This window comes from Embiotoca jacksoni, unplaced genomic scaffold, assembly GCF_022577435.1.
Source record: "Embiotoca jacksoni isolate LCO1_2020_lvr unplaced genomic scaffold, fEmbJac1.0.p SCAF_13, whole genome shotgun sequence".
NCBI classification, from domain to species: Eukaryota; Metazoa; Chordata; class Actinopteri; family Embiotocidae; genus Embiotoca; species Embiotoca jacksoni.
The window spans coordinates 7,936,554-7,950,261 of NW_027185263.1; the positions used below are offsets into that span (position 1 = coordinate 7,936,554).

At 39.9% G+C, this 13,708-nt stretch overlaps 2 protein-coding genes, 1 long non-coding RNA gene and 7 other non-coding genes across 10 annotated transcripts; 9 read left to right on the forward strand and 1 right to left on the reverse strand.

Moving 5' to 3' along the window:
• The first annotated feature begins 17 nt into the window (after window positions 1-17).
• LOC138195915 (uncharacterized) lies at window positions 18-3,866 on the forward strand. The gene is made up of 11 exons (XR_011178099.1): window positions 18-136; window positions 693-767; window positions 960-1,007; window positions 1,208-1,296; window positions 1,465-1,530; window positions 1,735-1,800; window positions 2,455-2,520; window positions 2,724-2,789; window positions 3,008-3,064; window positions 3,256-3,310; window positions 3,773-3,866. It is a non-coding gene; the product is annotated as an uncharacterized lncRNA (long non-coding RNA).
• Window positions 808-879, forward strand: LOC138196754 (small nucleolar RNA SNORD49). The gene has a single exon (XR_011178148.1). It is a non-coding gene; the product is annotated as a small nucleolar RNA SNORD49 (small nucleolar RNA).
• On the forward strand, window positions 1,051-1,124 carry LOC138196749 (small nucleolar RNA SNORD65). Its single transcript, XR_011178143.1, has one exon. It is a non-coding gene; the product is annotated as a small nucleolar RNA SNORD65 (small nucleolar RNA).
• LOC138196750 (small nucleolar RNA SNORD65) lies at window positions 1,578-1,651 on the forward strand. The gene has a single exon (XR_011178144.1). It is a non-coding gene; the product is annotated as a small nucleolar RNA SNORD65 (small nucleolar RNA).
• Window positions 2,297-2,370, forward strand: LOC138196747 (small nucleolar RNA SNORD49). Its single transcript, XR_011178141.1, has one exon. It is a non-coding gene; the product is annotated as a small nucleolar RNA SNORD49 (small nucleolar RNA).
• Window positions 2,568-2,641, forward strand: LOC138196751 (small nucleolar RNA SNORD65). The gene has a single exon (XR_011178145.1). It is a non-coding gene; the product is annotated as a small nucleolar RNA SNORD65 (small nucleolar RNA).
• On the forward strand, window positions 2,854-2,931 carry LOC138196746 (small nucleolar RNA SNORD49). The gene has a single exon (XR_011178140.1). It is a non-coding gene; the product is annotated as a small nucleolar RNA SNORD49 (small nucleolar RNA).
• On the forward strand, window positions 3,107-3,180 carry LOC138196752 (small nucleolar RNA SNORD65). The gene has a single exon (XR_011178146.1). It is a non-coding gene; the product is annotated as a small nucleolar RNA SNORD65 (small nucleolar RNA).
• Window positions 3,867-5,609: 1,743 nt separating the features above from the next.
• Window positions 5,610-7,780, forward strand: LOC138195916 (calpain-1 catalytic subunit-like). The gene is made up of 9 exons (XM_069145565.1): window positions 5,610-5,841; window positions 5,948-6,155; window positions 6,274-6,321; window positions 6,427-6,482; window positions 6,618-6,686; window positions 6,824-6,902; window positions 7,030-7,143; window positions 7,276-7,328; window positions 7,658-7,780. The coding sequence occupies exons 4-9, from the start codon at window positions 6,465-6,467 to the stop codon at window positions 7,682-7,684; spliced, it is 360 nt and encodes a 119-aa protein (XP_069001666.1). The 5' UTR covers window positions 5,610-5,841; window positions 5,948-6,155; window positions 6,274-6,321; window positions 6,427-6,464; the 3' UTR covers window positions 7,685-7,780.
• Window positions 7,781-7,927: 147 nt separating this feature from the next.
• Window positions 7,928-11,839, reverse strand: nsrp1 (nuclear speckle splicing regulatory protein 1). Its single transcript, XM_069146203.1, has 7 exons — window positions 11,778-11,839; window positions 10,980-11,070; window positions 10,760-10,816; window positions 10,553-10,681; window positions 10,160-10,367; window positions 9,697-9,799; window positions 7,928-9,598 (listed from the first exon to the last, which is right to left on the reverse strand). The coding sequence occupies exons 1-7, from the start codon at window positions 11,795-11,797 to the stop codon at window positions 8,758-8,760; spliced, it is 1,449 nt and encodes a 482-aa protein (XP_069002304.1). The 5' UTR covers window positions 11,798-11,839; the 3' UTR covers window positions 7,928-8,757.
• Between the last annotated feature and the right edge of the window lie 1,869 nt (window positions 11,840-13,708).

Sequence of the window (13,708 nt, forward strand, 5' to 3'; positions counted from 1 at the left end):
TCCTTTCAGCTTCCGTCTCCTCTTCGGTTGAGTCGGGCTGCTACAGGTCTTGACATTTCTTTGTTGTTGTTGGTTTAATTGAACCAGTTGTTCAATAAACACGAAACCGCTGCGCTTATTGTTCAAGCAAACACGCGTAAGTTGAACTTGTGTTTTTACTTTAGTTACGTCGCGACATCCAGTCGGTAAAGATTTAGCATTAGCAGAGCCCCCCGATGGGCCTCAGGCAGCCACGTGGGGAGGACTGAAAGATAAAAGTGAGATTAGGAGTTTGTCTCTCCCCGTTAGGATTCGTTTTTATTGTTTAACTGCAAACACTTTACGGTTGTCTTCCTATAATCCCGATTTTCGTCCTTAAAATGTTAAAAAAAAAAATGCACGAGTTCCGTAGGCTCCACTTTTAGTTATGTGGTGTAGTTAAAATTACTAAATGTCTTTATTTACCATTACGGTCAAATGAAATGTTTCCCGCCGTCATTGTTAATTTCTTAGGACATGTCGGGAAGTAAATTTGATGTCATCGCGTGACCTATTAACAAGCACATGAGTTCAGAAACCCGTCGTGAATGTGCAATTCTTACAACGATGCCAAATATCTTGTAATCCTATTTGCAAATAAGGTAATATTGTAAATATTTTGGTGGTAGTGACTAACGTTTATCACCCCCCCATCCCCCCTCTCTCTCTCTCAGGTGTGTCAACTCGCACAATGAGTTCAACAAACGTCACGTTCAAGTCATCGTTGGGTTTCCTCGTGTCCCAGCGAGGTGAGTGAAGTCGTCCCGTCTTGTCTCTTTGGATGTTGACGTCCGTGATGAAAACTGTGAATAGGAAGTGCCGTCCGATGCGACAACTGACGATGTTTCTAGATCACTGTTTCTGAGCATACAAACCCCGAGACTGATGTGACTCTCTGTAGTGACCAGTGGAAGTTGAGCATGTTGTTTTCTCGTTTTAAGATTTGTCCGGAAAATGCCGGATTACAAGGACGGATAGTCAAGACTGAGGTTGGTTTAATAATTCCTGTCGCTTGAATAAACACTTCAAATGTTGTGATGAAATCTAAACTGATATAGCTGGAATTACCGGCAGATTGTTCAGTGGTGATCATTGGTTTTCTGAACATGCAAAGAATGCAAATCTGTTACTGTAAAAAAAATAAGTGGAGTAAAAGTCACCGTTCACAAATCGTACTCTTGTTCTGCAGCTGGAAAAAAAAACGTGGGTGAGCTGCTGCAAAAAGGATGTAAATGGAAGATAAACATGCCCTCTGCTGGTCAAGTGTTTCAATGAGGGGTAAGTTAATGTGTCTTTGTAGTGGAGAAAACTTTAAGTAGGAAGAGCAGATGTGACAACAGAAGATGTCTTGGCTACGACTGAATCTTCAGCATTTCACAAGTAATACGGTCGCCCCTCTTTACAGCTGATCTAAACTTTTTTCTTTCTTTCTTTCTTTCCAACAAGATGCCATGCAGCGCTTTGTCTTCTCCCAAACCAACCGGATGAGTGAAGATGATTCGCTTCATACAGGTAAATTTGCATTTGTTTCTCATGAATATTGAAACTGGCAGCTTCTGTTGTGATGAAATCTAAACTGATATAGCTGGAATTACCGGCAGATTGTTCAGTGGTGATCATTGGTTTTCTGAACACAAACTTGACTAACAGTTTGACTTGATTTGGGTGTGTTGGTGTTTTTTTCACCATTTTAAATTGTATTCCTGGTTTCTCAAGGTTGAACTGGTGACTTCTGAGAAGTGCTTGATCTCCTGCCGTGCAGCTGCACTGCTGATGATGCCTGTAAGTTCATTTTTAAATGCTCCTTATGTTTAAAAAAAAAAGTTGTTTTTACAAGCTCACTTTTGTACAATGAAAACAGACTTCCAGATTGTGAATAAGAGGATCACAGGTTGCAGTAAACGAAGCCACTTCAGATTTGTCCTAAATCTGTAAATGATAACTGCATCCTCATCACTTTTGTCCAGATTATAGTTGATGTGGCACTAAAATGAAATCCTCAACTACTGCATGTTTCTGTAGGCATCAGTTTGTGGTCAGCTGCCACTTTCCTCATCACCGGTGTGCAGGTTATATACCACATGATCCAGAAAGTAAAGTCGCGCCTTGTTTGTTCCTTGCTTGGAACAAGGCCAACGTTGTCCAATGTTTAAGACGATCAGAACGTATTTAATTCAACTCTGTTGATAACAAACTGCTAAAGAAATGTTTGCTTTAAAACTTGTACAATCGTGAGCTCATGGGAGAAACTAATTTACCGAGGCGTCAATGAATCCTTCTCCATGATGAGAACCTGGAGTAGGAAGTGCCGTCAGAGTTGACAACAGACGATGTCTTGTCTACTTTCTGACTCGTCAGCATTTCACAAGTAATAAAGTCGCCCCTCTTTACAGCTGATCTAAACTTTTTCTTTTTTTTTTTCTTCTTTCCAACAAGATGCCATGCAGCGCTTTGTCGTCTCCCAAACCAACCGGATGAATGAAGATGATTCGCTTCATACAGGTAAATTTGCATTTGTTTCTCATGAGTATTGAAACTGGCAGCTTCTGTTGTGATGAAATCTAAACTGATATAGCTGGAATTACCGGCAGATTGTTCAGTGGTGATCATTGGTTTTCTGAACATAAACTTGACTAACCGTTTGACTTGATTTGGGTGTGTTGGTGTTTTTTCACCATTTTGAATTGTATTCCTGGTTTCTCAAGGTTGAACTGGTGACTTCTGAGAAGTGCTTGATCTCCTGCCGTGCAGCTGCACTGCTGATGATGCCTGTAAGTTCATTTTTAAATGCTCCTTATGTTTAAAAAAAAAAAAAAATAAAAGGTTAACGAATCCTTCTCTGATGAAAACCTGGAATAGGAAGTGCCGTCCGATGCGACAGCTGACGATTGTTTCAAATCCAAGTTTCTGAGTCTGTTAAAAGTTGTGTTCTAGAGTTTCTCTAAGTACATTCTGTTCTCATTTTAACACGCGTTTGTTTTTATCACAGGTGCACGTCTGCCAGTCCGATGCTGTCCTGAGGTTGTTCATCGAGTGAATTCGACAGGTATCTTCAAAGCTTTTGTACACGAATAACTGTCGTTCTGTGTTGTGATGAAGCCTAAACTGAAATAGCTGGAATTACCGTCAGATTGTTCAGTGGTGACTCTCGGTTTTCTGAACGTTAAATGTCGGCATCACACGGCGATCTTCAGCGGAACGGTTTGAAAAATACATTTCCTATTTCTTGTGCTTCAGAGTTGGATTCAGCGGTGGCGTCCAGCTATGCCTCAGCATCTCTGCCTGCTCTGCGGTAAGATATCATGTGTAATTAATCAATTGAAAACATGTTCTTTTAACAGGAGGAAAATAAATGAGGAAATGCTTTTCAGAAAGGCCCAGGAGGGCAGTTTAGTCTGACCTCTGCTGGGAAAACTTGAGTCACTGCTGCGTGAATATTACCAGGATGCTGAAGAATGGGATACCTTAAACTCATAATTTCAGAACTAGATAAAGGACATGCCAATCCTGACTGAAAAGAGCTGAAGAGGCTCAATTTTGGCCAGAAAGGATGTAATGCCTCCGTCCTCATCCGGAGCATGCTATAAACATCTTGAGTTTCCTTAAAGAAAGACCTTTGTCGCAAATCTGGCATCCGTCAGGTTTCCTTATCAGTTTGTCTCATCGTGCCCAGATACTTGTACTCCTGACTTATCGATCTAACACACATCTTGAGTGCGTATTCTTATTTTGAATCGATCTCTCTCTTCTTCAGGTGCAGAGATGACAAATGGACACTGGGCTGAAGATCCAAAACATACATTACAAGTGGATTGATTTGAATGTTTGAAATAAAGTGTCAAATCCGATTATTGAAACCAGTACTCGTCTAAATTTTTGGGGGATTGTTGTCTTCAGTTCCACTTGTCGGTGCTATTGTGTGAAATCAGGGTTAAAGGATCTGAAAGCTCCTGTTGACAGCCTGTCAAAAGTGCTTGCTGCTGCTGACGGGTGATTGGGAAAAACAAGATTTGCATTTGCTTTAAAGGAAATATGTGCACAGAAATTTTTAGAATTGGAAACTTTTAAGTAGACGTCGTCATCATAACTGCAATAAAATCCAGAGAAGGTGTTATTCAAGTCCTCTGCGACACACAAATGTTTTGTAATGCAATGCCTTAATTCAGGTCGACACTGCCCAATCTTAGGTTAGGTTAGGTAGTTACTTTATTAATCCCCAAGGGGAATTTTTTTTCGCCACAGCAGCATACAGGAAGCAATAATAGAAAGCAATAAAATAGCAGTAAAAAATATTAAATATAAAATGCACAGTATATACAGTACAGTATATATATATTATATACAAACAACCAACTTAACCTCAAGACTGCTGTAAACAGTATGGTATGCTGTTGACGTGTACAATCTAGTTGCAGGACTGTTTCTTCAGTCATGCTCTACATAGAAATGCTACTGGTATTTGTGAAGCTCTTGTTTTTGCCTGAGAGCAGACACCTCTACCGCCGCTCGCCAACATCAACACCATTGACACCTGTGTAAAGATGATTCACTCCCTCTACGAGGCTGGAGGTGTGTGTTTTAAGTCTTCCGTTGTGCACTTTCATATCGCAATGCCTTAAATCCGGTTGCCGATGTACAAACTCGCATTCCAGAGTTACTTGGATACGTTTCAGCTTTGCCATCTTAAGTTTATGTGTGCAGGAAGCACCCCTCTAAAGACTAATGCAGGCTAAATAACAAAGTACGCTGACATGATGTATCAATGAAAAAGCTATTTTGTTTTACCATAAGAGAATCATGAGTTCAAATCAAAACAGAATTGGTTTGTGGGATGCTTTGCAGGAGCTCTAACCCCAGTCTAAAGGGTCAGTTCACACAAATCACTTCTAAAATGACTGATTTAAACGGTTTAATATCACAACAACATACACATTGTGACCAAACTACGTTTCAGGTTTTTACTGTGGTCTATGTCTCGATGCTGTACCTTAACTGCATGAAAATGCAAAGATAAACGTAGTCAGATCAGCTATATATTCAGCTGCCGGAGCCACTATTGTCGTAATAAACTTGTGCTTGATTAAAAAATGTCAACAGTTATCCACAGTTATGAATTTCTATTTAATAGTAAGCGAGTAAAGTTGCCATTGTTGGCACATTTGACATTTGAGCTTTCGTCTACTCCGTGTCAATTATTACGCGAGACTGAGTAATGACCGCTTCTGTTTGAAGCCTACAATCAAAGCATGCAATTGAGATTATCACAATACTTGCCAATCAATTTTCTGTCAATTAACTGACTGATTATACAGATTGTGGGGTAGTTTATTTTGTAACATAAGCATTTTATTTTATAAGCACTTCATCTGTCACGTATGCAAACAATCTTAATTTTGTAAAGTTAACTAGTGACCGAAGCTGCCAAATAAATGCAGTGCACTAAAATGTACAATAGAAATGTCGTGCAGCAGAGGTGTAAAGTGCCTCAACACGGTACTCGCGTTTAGGGTTCATAACAAAAAGGTTGTTTTGACCTTTGAGTGTTTTATGTCCCGTTTAGCAAGAATTTATCTCGAGGGCTGCTTTTTTATAAAACTAATAAGTTTCCTGTTCCTTCCAGACCCGACAGGGACGTCTGGGATCTGACTTCTTCAGGAACAGAAGACCTGTGAAGGACCAGCAGAGGTACAGTTATGAAAGGGATCTGATTGAGCTGCACAGTCTGGAACCCGGAGAGTACGTGATCGTCCCATCCACCACGAAGCCCTACATGTCCGCTGAGTTTGTTTTCACTGTCTTCACCAAGACTGACGTTAAGATCAGGTAAAGACTTCTTCACTGAGCTAAAAAGTAACAAAAATAACAAGAAAGTAAGTGTTGGCAAAGGACAAAGAAGTTTGATTTTTAACACATTCTCCTCTACATCCAGTCCCCACGATGGTCATGATGATGACCACGAAGAAGAGGACAGGGTTCTTCCTGAGGTATTAGATAAAAGACTGTGGACTTGGGAGCCTCTAATTTGGACTGGTGTTGGTGATGACCTGATAAACTTTGTCCTCTTTCGGATCCCTGACAAAGAAGAGAACAATGATGGGGATCCCACCCGTGCCATTTTCAACCGCTACGCCAATCAGGTGAGATATTTGTCTTTGCTTTCTTCTCCAAACCTTTCTCTCTCTATTCATTCACCTGTGTGTCCAATTCTTCTATTACTGATCTCCACTGATAACGGCCTTCTGTGTTTGTTGTCAGAGTGGTGAGCTGAGTGCCAGAAGCTCCTGAATGACAGGTTCCCTCACAGTGAGTTGATTTATCTCACACACAATTTCAAAACATTCAAAATTTCTTGTGACTCCAAATCTTCTTGCTGAAGCACTCAAGTTGTTCCATGTCTTCCGTCCACAGGGACCCGGTACGGCTTCAGTGTGGACACCTGCAGCAGCATGATTGCCACAGTCGATGTATCCTGAAATACTGAAACATTTTTCTTGTACTTTTTATTTTTTATTTTACTCAACATTATCATGTCAGCTAGTCAAAATGAAATGACATCATAGTTGTTCATGTTTTTGATGAGATATCCTTGACATGCAAAGCTCGACCAAAAGATGACGATGACCTTCGTTGAATTCACCATTCTCTGGAAGAAGATCCATGAATACAAGGTAAATGCACCAAATATGGTCATAATAAAGACATATTTCAATAAATTCTTACCTGCTGAATTTGATTTATCCAGGACACTTTTATTTTGAATTGTGGGCATACTATATCTTTTAATTTTGGTTAATCTTTTATGCAGAACCTGTTCCATCGCTCTGATTTGAATAAGTGTGGAACCCTGTCTGACTATGAGCTGCAGAGGGTAATTGAGGCTGCCGGTAACACAATTTAGCTTTGATCTTGACTCAAACTTAGTAAAGCATTGAAACTAATACACAGGGAATTTGCTTCATGTTCCAAATCATAACTGAAGTATTCAACACTTTCTCCTTGCGTCTGTACCAGGAATGGACGTGAACGACAGCATGGTGAGGCTCCTGATGTTCCGGTATTCAGGCATGTCCTCCGCCTCCTTGGAGAGCTTCAGCACTCTTGTCTTGCGCCTGGACAAGATGTCAAGTGAGTGACATGGCAACCACCAATCACATCAAAAGTTTTTGCAGAATCAGATACTAAAACTGAACTAAATCCATTTTATTTCTCCAATTGTAAAATGTGGTTAAGCTAAAATCTGATTTGTGTTCTTTATAGATGTTTTCAAGGACAAATCAATCGATGGAGTAATCCACCTGACCTGGGATGATGTAAGTCTATTTTCTACCTTATTCCACTCATTAATATCTTCCTTGTTTTTTTTTAAGGCATTCAACATACAAAATAAATTTATCTTTCTATCGATCTATCTATCGATCTATCGATCTATCGATCTATCTATCTATCTCTATCATCGTGTTTGACTATTATAAATGAACACATTATTATTACTGTTGCTTATAAATTGCATTTAATTAATTTTAACAGTATACAGTCACTATTTGTGGAGCTAAAAATACAATTATTTTCCTCGGAAATAAGTTACTAAAATCATTAAAGATAGTAATTCTAAAACTAACAGCCTATTCTTCTGTTTCAGTGGTCCAACATCTCCATGTACAACTAGACCAAAGGTTACACAGGAGCCCAGGAGACTCAAAGACTCCTGCAATCACACATTGCTTTTATTGGAATAGATGTCTTCCTGCATAAAACCCTTTAAACATTAGCAACAGTAACATGTTTGTGTGATCGAGGTATCCTTGTGGAATAAACGTTGTTACCTGCTAAATTATCTTCTGAAATCCTCATTCTTGTACACCTTTCTAAACTGACACAAAATGCAGAAAAAACAGGAAGTAACAGAATGAACTGTGTATCAGAAATTATTTTATTAACTTGTTACCGACATCAGAAAGATACAAAGGTGAATTAACACAACACTGGTTCACACATCATCCCGTACTCATCCACCTTCCCAAGCAAGAAGATAAAATTACCTATTTACACTCATTCCTGTGTGTGATGATCCAAGAGGCTCAAAGCGCTCTCTTATTTACAGGTCAGAATTCATATTTCAGAATAATAGATCAAAATGCCACCTATTCTCATCACTAATGACAATGAGCGCACTCTGCTGCTTCAATCCGCCCACTGGAGTGTTCGGTGGAGTCAGTAGTTACACGATGAGGTTGAAAATGTTCCACACTTTTATTATTGTCCCATAAAAAGACTTAAAACCAACAATAAACTCATGCCACTGACAAATATTGTCAGCTTATTCCTGTGTGCAACAGACCTCTACTGACATGTTTTGTCATTACATTGAACATGGGCATTGTAGTTTGTTTTGAGTCAATCTGACAAGTTTAGGTCTGTAAATTTTAAAAAGGGGTGAGCTTCCACAATTAAAAATAGTCCCAAACAAATGCACTATTTCCTCCTATTTGGGGAACGTTTTGTTTTGGAAGTTAAATGAGACTTTGTATTTGTGTCCAGCTTTGAAACAATGGTTTTGGTTAACAGGCAAGTCAGAAAGTATTGACAGAGGAAGGAACTTGATGGTTTTTGTCTTTTCAAGGGATTTCTTCTTTTTTTTTTGGAGAACAAAATATATAAATCATATTAATTATATTCTCTAAACTGAGATGACGTTTGAGTGCAGTTCAGGGATGTTTTCATTGTGTACTTGGACAGCTCTCAGTCCTCTTCTGTCTCGATGTAGCTCTTGGATGCCGAGCGCGCCATCTGTCTGGCCATGTACCTCTCTCTCGCCGAAGTCACAGCCTGATCCGTGCTGCGCTTTGCAAACTTGTTGGCCTTCTCCTCTGCTTCTTCTTTCTCCTCCCCTTCCTGTTTCTCCTCCCCTTCCTGTTTCTGTTCATCTTCTTTTTCCTTTGTGTGGTCCCTCACAGCTTCCTTCTTTGCTTCATCTTTTTCTTCCCTCTTCACTACCTTGTCTTTTTCTGGTTCCTTCTTTAGCTCCGTCTGCTCTTCTGGATATTTGTCCTTCCGCTTGTCTTCATCTGAATTCCTCCTCTTCTCTCTTTCCCCATTCTTATCGCGCTCTCTTTCTTTGGGGCTCCTCTCCCTCTTCCCGTGCCTGTCTTCCCTCTCTGTATCCCCCCTGCCTCTGCCTCGGTCATCTTCTCTGCCCCGGTCTCTGTCTCGTTCTTTCCTCCTGTCTCTGTCACTTCTTCTGTCTCCGTGTCTGTCATCCCTGTCCCTCCCTCTGTTTCTGTCTCTTTCTCTGTCTCTGTCCCTCCCTCTCTCTCTGTCCTGGTCCCTGTGGCTCTTCTTATGTCTGTCTCTCTCCTTCTCCCTCTCCTTCTCCTTCTCTTCTCCGCTCCCTGATGAAGGTGACCTCTGTCTGTACTGCCGTTTTGAGTGTGAAGAGCCCCCCCCAGGCTTGCTGAAGCCAGTCTTCTGCTCATGCCCCTCCTCGCTGTCGCTGCATGAACTTGGGATATTGTCATGGGACGTAGGTGAGGGAGCAGGGGATATCTTCTCTGCGTCTTTCGAAACCTTGGCGGTTTGAGTTCTGTAGAAGAAGGAACAGAGATACGGTTAAAGGCTCGACAAATATGTGTGTGCTTGTTGTGTTTATTGATGAGCAAGTGATGAAGAGCTGTGACTGACTTGTTCGCAGAGCGATCTGGTATCGCCTCCTCTCCTACAGTCTGATTCAGCAGGTGCCGGTAGAAGCCGCTCAGGTCTTTCTGTTTCTTCACGTCCAAAGCAGCTAAGCAAAACAGAAATAATCCAGACAAATAATTTACTTTGTCTCATATCAAGTGGTCTAGTTTTCACACACCTTCTTCATTTTATTTATACAAGTCATGCTTTTTGTGCCCTAAATAAGCAAGTTATTTTTGCCAGGATAAAATATGTAATTGTAGCATTTGGAGGAATCAAGTTTCCTCCTGAACTTTTTCTGCTTTCAAGAAAATATCTGAAAGACCATTAGGTTATTTTTCAATATCCAGACTGTTTAGGGATTACATGAAAGTTGCTTTGGGCACATCCGCTCTCACTGGACTCCATTCCTATGTTGTTTGATATATCAACTATAATTATAGTTTCACGTAATTATCACGCTAACCTTCGATCTCTGCCTCTCTCCTCTCTCTCTCCTGCTCCTCCTTCTGCTCCAGCAGTTTTTGCTTGTAGGCGGAGGTAACGTAAGCCTCTTTATCAGCAAACTGTTCTCCCTCTGCCTCTCTATCCTTCTGGATCTGCCTCTCTTCCCTCCGTTCTTGTTCTTTCTTTCGGTCCTCGACTGCTTTCATTAACTGGTGGATATATTTTGGCTGTAACAAAGAGACGCAGACAAACAACAAAAGAAATAAAGTTACCGTTCATGAGGAAGTTCTTGCTCATATTTAGCTTTTCATACGACACAAAGATGTCAAGATGTTAACTAACAGCAGCACAACAGTCGTTCAAACCCTCAGAGCTGCATTACTTTCCAAATGTTCAACATGAAAGAGATTACCTTTTTGTCAGCGCTTCCCAAACTTTTCTTGCTGCTCTCAAGTCTCTGTTTCTGAATGTCATCATACACAGCATCATAGTCATACACAGTGCTGTCCTGTTCGAGGGCCTTCTGCATCTCCAAACGTGTCTTTAAACAGAAAGAAAGATAAAAGACCGGAGAAACGTAAACCACAGAGGAAGGACGTTGTTGCATTATTTCTCTCACCTGCTTCATCATCTTCTTTTTAATAGCTTCTCTCTGCAGACTCTCCCCAACTGAAGTCTGAGGAAGAAAAACATATTCAGTATGTTTGGATGCCAACTGATAACTGGATACGTTTCTCTGTTTAGTTTCCAAACAGTGAAAATACTTTAATCAAATCCCCCTTGACTGATAATGGACAAATGTATGTTGCCCTTCTTGTTGTTAAAGCACGTTTTCCCACCTCATCATCGGAGTCATCCCCAAACACGGAGGTTTTCTGCAGGGCTGCTGTCTTCGATGCTCCTTTCTTCTGCGGCAAGATCAGCCCGTACCTGAAGACAATCACGAAACAAGGTCCTTAAATCCGTCTAACACACAAACCTTTACGAGTTATAATTCACCAAGAAAAAAAAACAAAAAACGTGATCTCTTCCAGGAGAAATGCAAAAAAGCTCGATGTGACATCAGCCGTCTGGATGAAAATCGTAACCACGTTCATATGATGGTTTTAGAGGACGTTAACTCGGTCTTTAGATTGGTCACTTACTGGATTTAATTCATAATCATGCGCCAGAAAGACAAACAAAACAAACAAACAAAAAAAAATCCCTCATATTTATTTGAGAGCGACCAAATTATCTGCGTGAATGAACTGATGTTATCTGTAAAAGATCATTAACACGCAGCGGTGCCTCAGAGAAAGAAAAAAAAAAAAATCAAATGAAGTTGGTGAATGTATAACAGGTGTAAAAAGGTGAAGTTAAACGGTGTTATACAAGTAAAACGAACCTTTGATTAGTAAACGTAACCAGCTGTTTTAAGCGAGCTTAGCATAACGTTAACTAAGCAAGCTGCAGAAGCTACGTTGGGGGCAACCTCCCGTTTATTAAATACCCCTGAACTGTAACACCGCAGCTGCTATAGTGGATTACGCTCTTTATCGCGACTCTGCCTACAACCCCCCAATCAGCTGAAAACAGTGATCGTTTCATTGTTAAACACACACGATTATAACCGCGTTAGCATCTTAGCAACTCACTGTTTAGTAGGGACCGCCATCTTGCTCTGCAGTCTGTGAACGATGACGGCAGATTCGACACAAGCGTTTGGTTCATAAAAATAAAAAGTTTCTGCCGGGTTATATTTCAACAGCCGGGTGATATAGCTACCACACGTATGAAACTTTTTTTTTTTAATATAATTTTTGTCGGGTATATTTGCTTCAGTTGACTAAATAAGGGTTTGTTGCGAATGTACGGAACTCGACTGGTGCTAAAACGCGTAAAGACAACGTGATTTACGGATTTACCTTTGATTTGTGCAAAATTCTAGCTGTTAGAAAATAACCTGGCGATGATGTGAAAAGCACATTACCATAAAGCCCCGTGCCGACTATTAAAAACGTAAAAACATGTTTTAGAGGTATTTAGCCTGCACATTCCAAAAGATGGCAGTCAAACACAGTCAGTCTGCACGCAGAGGAAACTTTAATTATGAAATATAGAGAAATACAAGTTCCACCAAATCATGTTAGGTCGACGATAATTCATCAATAGTTATCACAACTTTAAAATCAGTTAAAATGATGATTCTATACACAGTTTTCATTTACTATCTGCATAATATCTGATTATAAACTTTAAAATGGAGACAGTATCGTCTAGCTCATGTCAAGTCTCAAATATGTAGGCATATTTACACATACTTATATTATTTCAGTATTTAAGATTTTAAAAAGAAAGATCGGGGAAAAGTAAAAAATAATATATATAATTTGACTTTTATATTTCCTATCCTGATAGTCATCCTGGGCCCGCTTGCATTAACCCAGTGAAGGGGTCCTGCAGATTGAGAACAAATCCTGTATATCACCAGCAGAAACCAAAGACGATCTGTCTCTATGTTATCTCTGTGACCACACATCATATATTGTAGCAGCAAAATGTTACACCAAAGATATGGAATATATAACAGATTTATTATTAAGAATAAGGGAAAGCAGACAGCAGCTCATCGCTTTGTGAGAAATCAGTGACATGATGTGTGTCATTAAAAGATGAACCAAATGTGAGTCTGCTGTTCTAACTGGAGAGAAATAAATACTGACAGTCTGTGGCGACTGTCTTTCTAAGTGCAAAGAATCTCCTTTCAATTCACTAGATTTGTTCAAGTCTTTGGTCATTTTTAATGCTGTCAGCTGCTCTCTTCTAAACCTGTTGTAATTCAGTCTGTTAAGTCAGATCAAAGAGCACATGGCTCACCTGTGATTAAAGCTGCAGCTTTGAATCCCCACCGTCTCTTCTGAGTGAATCTAAATCCAAACACCATTATCTCTGTCGTAATCTGCATCTCATCTCCTCACTGGCCTCACTGTTAATCCCTCTGGTACAAACAGAACGACCAAAGCTGCCTGGTGGATGAATGGATGGAGTGGTGATAGAGTGAACTGTGAGGTGACTAAATGCACAGCTAGAGTCACCGAAGAATGAGACATTCGAGACATTACTCCCATATCTGTGCAGTGATTTAGGTTAGGTTAGGTTAGGTTAGGTAGTTACTTTATTAATCCCCGAGGGGAATTTTTTTCCGCTACAGCAGCATACAGAAGCAATAAGATAGTAATAGGATAATAGAAAAGCAATAAAATAGCAGTAAAAAAAATATAAAATATAAAATGCACAGTATATACAGTATATACAGTACAGTATATATCTATATATATTATATACAAACAACCAAGAAACACAGTCAACAGTGTTATTGTTATGTGATGGATTTTGCCAGAGGTGAGTTATTGTACAGTCTTATTGCAGTCTATTACAAATAAAACACAACTGATGACAACAAGGTAATATAGTGAATCATTTGAAGTATTGTGTCTTGCTTTTGCATGGCTCATCACTCATATCTTTGACTTTTGGTAATTTGGTCTTGTATGTGTGGGAGGAGAGAAACCAGGTTGTGCGCCTG

Coding starts and splice junctions, on each gene's coding strand:
- LOC138195916 (XM_069145565.1), top strand. Junction 6,687..6,823: donor AGAAGATCCATGAATACAAG/GTAAATGCACCA, acceptor TCTTTTATGCAG/AACCTGTTCCATCGCTCTGA. Junction 7,329..7,657: donor TCCACCTGACCTGGGATGAT/GTAAGTCTATTT, acceptor CTTCTGTTTCAG/TGGTCCAACATCTCCATGTA.
- nsrp1 (XM_069146203.1), bottom strand. CDS start 11,797: ATGGCGGTCCCTACTAAACA. Junction 10,682..10,759: donor AAAAGAAGATGATGAAGCAG/GTGAGAGAAATA, acceptor TTCTGTTTAAAG/ACACGTTTGGAGATGCAGAA. Junction 9,599..9,696: donor CCAGATCGCTCTGCGAACAA/GTCAGTCACAGC, acceptor CTTCTTCTACAG/AACTCAAACCGCCAAGGTTT.